A 7,277-nucleotide genomic window follows, 5' to 3' on the forward strand; every position below is an offset into this window, starting at 1 on the left:
GAGCAGGAGGCAGAGCTGGACCCCAAGGTTGAGGGGCTTTCACCCAGCCCCTAGAGCCTGGCACTTTGAACTTGGACTTAAAGCCTCCAAATTGTAAGAGAATAAACTCCCGTTTGTTAAAGCCATCCCGTTTGTTAAAGCCATCCCATTTATGGTATATTCTTGTCAGAGTGGCATTAGGTAACCAGAACATTGGGTGAAAGATTGTACTGTTCCATAGATCACACTCTGTTACCTAGACTCCTGCCCTATGTTAGATGAAAGAAGGCTCTCTTTCATTAATTGTGATTGAGTCGCCTTTAATAACATACCAGCTACAACATATGGTTATCCCATAGCACTGAGCCATAATCTATGCAGGGAGCTTCTCAGGTGAGTGAAGTGTTGGCTGATGACTGTACCAAAGACAGTGATGGCATATAGTGACAATATAGATCTGTTGGGTTCCCTTTATTAGACTTAAAGTGAGATAATGGTCACAGTCTTTATTATTTCTCACTTGCTCCTATAGTTACAACCATCCTTTCATATCTGTTTGATGGGATCATCAAGAAAATTATTGTAGACTAGTAGAGCTTGTATTCCAGATCATTCTGTGAAATATGAAGTTTCAAGAAAAGGATCCTGACCTCAGCTTTGCAGTTACAATTTCTCACTCCTCACCTTCTAGACATCTTCCAGATCAGGAGCACACCTATCAGGAAGCAACATTGAAACAGCTCAGCATTAGCAGCATCTTCTTAGGATCTAAAAATGTTCTTTAAGATAAAAACCAGTGGCATTGAGTAACGGACTATATTTCAGTAGATTGAAAGCCCATTCAAGAAAGTGAATAAATTTTGAGATATATGTGGCACTAAAACTGATAGGACTTGGTTATGATTGAGGTGTGGGAAGTGAAGTAGGGGAAGGGGTTGAGGATGAAGTGTCCTTAAAACTAAGCAGAGATGTCAAGCAGACAGTTGTGTATGTGGGTCTAGAGTTCAGATGAGAGGTCTGGACTAGAAATATACATGTGGAAGTCTCTGGGAAACCTTGATCATTGAAGTCATGGGCATCAATGATATTGGTTAGAAATCAAGAACAGATGAGAAGAAAGGAGACCTAGGATGGAGCCTTGAGGATTCCACAAAACTGGTGTGGAGAAAGAGGTAAACTGGCAAAGGCTGGTTTGAAAAAGAGTGGCCCAGGAGGTAAGAAGAAGGAAAATGAATTATCAGAAAGCCAAGAGAGAGTTTGAAGAAGGAGGATGTGGTCAGTTGTATCTAATACAGTAAGTCCCCAGGTTACAGATGTCTGACTGAAAGACAACTTGTACTTGCCCTTTAATGTTATATAAATTTGCTCTCACTTTGAAACAACTGAACAGACCCCTACTAGCAAAAAATTCTTCATTTGTTGTATGAGCAGCTTTGAAATCCTGGAAAAGGCTTTGAAAACAAAACAAAAAAACCACTACCAGCAAGTTGATTCCAACTGTAGTGACCCTGAAGGACAGAGTAGAACTGCCCCATTGGGTGTCCAAGGCTGTAATAATTATGGAAGCAGATTGCCTCATCTTTCCCCTACAGAACAATTGGTGGATTTGAATGACCAACTTTTTGGTTAGCAGCTGATGCCTTAACTGCTTGTCTTAGTTTTCTAGCACTGCTATAACCGAAAATACCACAAGCAGATGGCATCATTCTCTTGCAGTTTAGGAGGCTAGAAGTCTGAGTTCAGAGTGCCAGCTGTAAGGGAAGACATTCTCTTTCTGGATTCTGGGTGGATGTCCCTCAACCTCGGGCTTCAGCTCTGCCTTGTAGGCCTACTGGAGCAAGCTGGAGATGTCTTTTGACTCATGAAGCTGCTGGCTGCTGAGCCTGATAAATCTGAGATTGGCAGGCAAAACAGCTGATTGTTGGCTCATGGACTGCGGAGGCAACAATCCCAAGATCAACATGCAACATGGCAGGTCCCTGGTTTAAGTCCAGGAACTGAAGATGATCATGGGCCAAATACAGGATCCAAACTGAGCAAAAAGCTATAAAACTTTCCAAAAGTTTTTTCATATATATTGGAAGCAGGCCACACCCCCAGAGGCAACTCCCCTTCAACTGAATAGCTGCCCTAGCACATTCCCCATGGAGGTTGTTTTGGTTACCTCTGTGCTGCTCTAACAGAAAATACCACAAATGGGATGGTTTTAACAAACAAGAGTTTATTCTCTTAAAGGTTTGGAGGCTAGAAATCGGACTTCAGAGTGCCAGGCTCTAGGAACTGGGTAAAGCCCTCAATCTTGGGCTTTAGCTCTGCATCTTGCTCCAAGCCCACAGAAACTGGAGGCTTCTCTTCACTCAGGAAACTGCTGGTTGCTGAGGCTGACAAACCCAAGGTCGACAAGTAAAAAGGCACAGTCCCAAAACTAACAAACCACACAGCAGGCCACTGATTCAAGTCTATTAAAAGTCCCAAGATCGGCAAAACACGTCAGGCTGCTGAATGACAACTTGGCTATATGCAGGGTCCAAGCATGCCAAAAAGCTATAGACTATTCCCAGAGCTTCTCCTTGTATACAGGAAACAAACCACATCCCTAAAGCAGCTACTCAGCTGCTTGAGGCAGAGTCTACCATGGAGTTGATTGCCAGTCTCATCATGGGGAATAACTACCACCAGCTGCCCAGCCACTCAACCAGGCCAAGCCAAGCTGACATATAACTTTAACTACCACAGAGGTGATTAGACCACATACAATCTCATCATGAGGAATAACTACATCCTCCTGTCAAGCCACTCAAAATCATGGCCCAGCCAAGTTGGCACACAACTTTTGAACTACCACACCACTGTACCACCAGAGTTCCTTTTCCTGCACTAAAGTAAGCCTAAATAAAAACTGTACACACCTGTTCTGACTTACCTACAAATTTGACTTAAAGGCACACTTAGGAAGGGGTCTCATTTGTACCTTGCTGTGTTGCCTGTGCTCTTTAGATGAGAACTCAAAAATACCATTGGATTTACAGATATGGAATTAGAGCTTATAGGTTATTATAACAGTTCCACTGAGGACTGGCCAAAGAGTATCAGGGCTTCACAGAGAAAATGTCTCTTGTCAGTACTATATCTGATGCCTCTGCTGCCATAGTCCTTCCAACTTTCAGGGGCAGAATTAGAGGCTTGTAATGGCCTCTAATAAAAAGGACCATAATGCTGTGCTTTCCTTTTTGCTGCTAGTTCTTCTTTTATGAATACATATTCCAATTATCCCCATTTTAGATTCTTTCTCATTACTGAGGCTTACACTACATCTCTTTGCCATCTCCAGTCATTTCTCAAATTTGAACATGCACCTTAATCCCTTGGAGGGCTTGCTAAACACAGACTGCAAGGCCCCACCCAGGTTTCTGTTTCAGTAGGTTTTAGGTAGGACACATGAACTTCCTTTTCTAGCAAGTTCTTGGTTATCCTGATGCTAGTAATTTGGGGACTACACTTTGAAAATGACTACAAAGAGTTTGCTTTGACAAGCAATGAAGAGATGTCATTGATATAAATGCATGATCTATACGTCCACCACTTCCAGAGGCGTGAAATGTTAATCAGTTCTATTCTGTAAAGACTGAAGTGGCAAAAGAAGAGCAATCCTAGCTATTTACAAGTTTCTCCAAACCAAAACCAAGCTCACTGCCTTTGAGTTGGTTCCAACTCATAGCAACCCCCATTGGGTTTCGGAGGCTATAAATCTTCACAGAAACAGACTGCCTCATCTTTCTTCCACAGAGTGGCAGGTGGATTCAAACCACCAGCCTTTTGGTTAGCAGCCAAATGCCTTAACTACTACACCACCAGAGCACCTAATGAGTTCCTAGTACTTAATAATACAAATATGAATATTTTCTAAACTCATATTTGCTCTACTGAATTATCCTTCAGAGATTTTTAGACAAAGTAACATAATAGGCCTCTCTCTTAATATCTCCTTTGTTTTTCTATTTTTCCAAAGGGGTGTCTGAAGATGAATCCAGATGACAGATTAACCTGTGCCCAACTCCTGGAGAGCCCTTACTTTGACTCTTTTAGAGAGGACCATATAAAAAGAAAAGCCCGTAATGAGGGAAGAAACAGAAGACGTCAGCAGGTACTTCTCTTCGAAAGTTAAAGTACCATAAAATGATTCTTTTTTTCCCCTCCTTTTTCCCATCTCCCTTTCAAAGGGAGATGAGGTGGACACCAAGACCTTTTCATTGTATTGCTTTAGATGTTTTTGTTTCTCTTACTAAGTATTGGTATTCGGTGTAATAAAACTAAAGAATTATCCAAATATCCAGATTGTTGCAAAATCTTATTCCTAATGCACTTGAAACAAATTATTGCACCACTCTTTCATTACACTGCATTGGACATACCATCTGCCAGATTGTGTACCGAAAGCACAACTTTATACAATAAAACCCTGATGACAACAGGACTGAATCTTCCCAGCCTTCCAGTGGAATCCGGCTATCTTTATATAGCCTCCAGATATGTAATAAAGGAAACGTGACTCTTCCATCTTCTCACCAAATGGCTGACACCTAAGTCTGCCTTTCCTAGGATATAAAGGGATGAAACTCAGACATCTGAAACCAATCCTATCCTAAAGTGAGCCAATACTGCAGAATAGTACTGTGAAGAGATGACAAGCATTGATTCTGCAGTTTATTAGGCGACTGTGCTTCACTCTAGGATCTGTACTGGTGTAGTCATTGCTCATTCAGCTGCTAACCAAAAGGTCTGCAGTTTGAATCCACCAGTCACTCCTTGGAAGAAAGATGAAGCAGTCTGCTTCTATAAAGATTTACAGCATTAGAAACCCTATGGGGAGCCCTACTCTGTCCTAGGGTAGCTATGAGTTGGAATTGATTCCATAGCAATGGGTGTTTTGGTTTTTATCCTTCACTTGGTTTCACGAAACTTTGAAGTTAAAACATAACTCCATGAAAGCAGATTTGTTGAGGTTTTTCTCGCCATGTATCTCCAGCACGTAAAACAATATCTGACACATAGAAGGTACTCAATAAATATTATTCAAATGAATAAACAAATGGATGAACATTGCTTATTAATAAACCAGGAAGGTAATTGTCAATTTATCAGAAACCGACAGTCATTACATTTAATGTTTCCTTAATCTTCTACCTTTGATCTATATTTGGTCATTTTTCTTCTTCTTGGCATGTCTACAAAAGCAAGAAAAGAGTCTTTTAAAAAAAATCCTGTTAATAGTTGATATAGAAGTTTGTTGGAGGGAAACGATCAAATCAATAAGATGAAATGTGAAGATTATCTCCATGTATCCAAAATCAATGGCTATCCTAATCCTTATTGCATAGGCCATTTTGCCTTTTACTGTAAAAGTCACATTAAGTGTTTGCAAGTCAAACCCAATACAGCTTTCTTGAATAATGAAAGATTTAGGTTTGTTCCAGTAAGTCTGGCACAGCAATTTTAAATACAGTATGAATTGTGTGTAAAACATTCATCCCTTAAAAAACATCCCAAGAGATTCCCCACTTTGGCCTTGAAAGGCAGACTTCCCTGGAGATGCTTTGGCCATGGAGGGTGAATCTGCACAAGGAGAGTGGACAGTGGCGCTGCTGCACCATAATTGATTGATTCTCCACTTGGGAATCTCTCAGCACACTAGCCTTGGGGGTGAGGGGGTGCTGCTCTCTCCTTAACACCCCAATCAATACAGACCAAGGGGACTCTTTCCTTAATATCCTGAAGCCCAGCTGATGCGGATCAATAACTCAACACAAGACCTATCAAAAGACCCAGGGACAGCGGAAAGAAAGAAGCCCAAAGAGTAGCATGCACATAGGTAATCTAGTTTACAAAGATTATGTCAGGTTGTCTGTACTCAATAAGATGCATCCCGTCTACCTTATACAATAGACCCCGCTATAGCACTTACCCGTGAAACCATACCTAACTGTCTCCCTCCTTCAGGTGAAGTTCCCAGAGAGCAAGACCAAGAGAAAGACAGGGATGGTTTTCAGGTTCTGGTTTCTTTCTGAAGCACCTCATTCCTAGACATTCTACCTTTTCAGAAAATAAACCAGATAATTGCAGGAAAAGTCTTTATATTCAGTGTAATTTTCATTTTGTGAGTTTGAACTTCTACCTAGAGCCCAGCTTCTAGATCTCTGGGTGGATGACTAATAATTTTCTTAAGACTAAATATTGTTTGAAGTTGATAGGTATGGGGTTTTTTAATCTTTGCTGTTCTGTCAGTATCTTAGCTGTTATTAGAAATTTGAGATGGATAGTGTTTAGACTCATGGAATTATTCTTTATTAGTTGGCAGGTATTTATCTTTTTAAAACTGATTAGTAATTTGGAAATGAGTGTATTGAAGTAAATCATAGTACATGCATGAGAATCCTAGGATAAGTAATGGAAGCTAATATGCATGTATCAGAAGATCACAATTTTTGGAAGCATAAACTGCTTAATTTAAAAATTGATGTCTTTTGACATCTTTGTACCATATGTATCCTTTTTATTTTAACACTTTTAAATCAAACTGTACAAATGAGAATTGTTTTCTATTTACTTTCTTATTTTTGTCTTGTTCTACTATTAGAATCAACTGTTGCCTCTCATACCAGGAAGCCACATCTCCCCCACACCTGATGGAAGAAAACAAGTCCTCCAGTTAAAATTTGATCATCTTCCAAACATTTAGGAAAATGTTCTTTCAAGTGGAAAGTAATTTAATATGTACACATTTTTGTACAAGTGTGATAGGAATTCTCAGTGTTTTAAATGCAAATGAGCCATATGAAAATTAAGATGCCTTCTAGAATTGTTTTTGCTCTGATCATTGCTGATTCCTTCCCCTGTGCTTTTTACATGCCAACTTTTTCTTTTAGAACATTTTCTTTAAACGTTATAAAGTCTGAAGCTACACATATGGAGGAGACATTTTCAATTTCATCAGGCCCTCCTAAGGCAATTTTAGTTGAGAATTTGTGGGCTTATCTTTTGATTTATTGCAAAGGTTTACATATATCATCTTGCTTCAGCTTACCACTTAATGTCTGAAAGCAATATCAAATAGGCTACCGAGCTGTTCATGTAAGGATGACATTATGTTTCTGCATTTCAATGCACTTTTACTGTAACAAGTCTGTTGAGTAATGCTGGTATTTTATTGTTTTTATATGGTGTAGGAAGGGAATCTTGAAAGGTCATCTAGGTTTATCCCCTGATCCCAGGCCAGACTCATAAGACATTGATTATTCTAT

The 7,277-nt window shown here is 39.9% G+C and overlaps 1 protein-coding gene across 1 annotated transcript in view; it reads left to right on the forward strand.

Annotated features, from left to right (window-relative positions):
• The window catches only part of CDKL4 (cyclin dependent kinase like 4), a 60,860-nt gene extending 54,145 nt beyond the window's left edge, over positions 1–6,715 (forward strand). Inside the window, exons 8-9 of the mRNA XM_007945048.1 lie at positions 3,989–4,123; positions 6,614–6,715. Coding sequence (XP_007943239.1) covers positions 3,989–4,123; positions 6,614–6,715 — 237 coding nt within the window. The remainder of the gene's footprint in view (positions 1–3,988; positions 4,124–6,613) is intronic.
• The last annotated feature ends 562 nt before the right edge of the window (positions 6,716–7,277 follow it).

The sequence above is a fragment of the Orycteropus afer genome, unplaced genomic scaffold (assembly GCF_000298275.1).
Source record: "Orycteropus afer afer isolate SDZICR_OR568_19922 unplaced genomic scaffold, OryAfe1.0 scaffold00131, whole genome shotgun sequence".
NCBI classification, from domain to species: Eukaryota; Metazoa; Chordata; class Mammalia; order Tubulidentata; family Orycteropodidae; genus Orycteropus; species Orycteropus afer.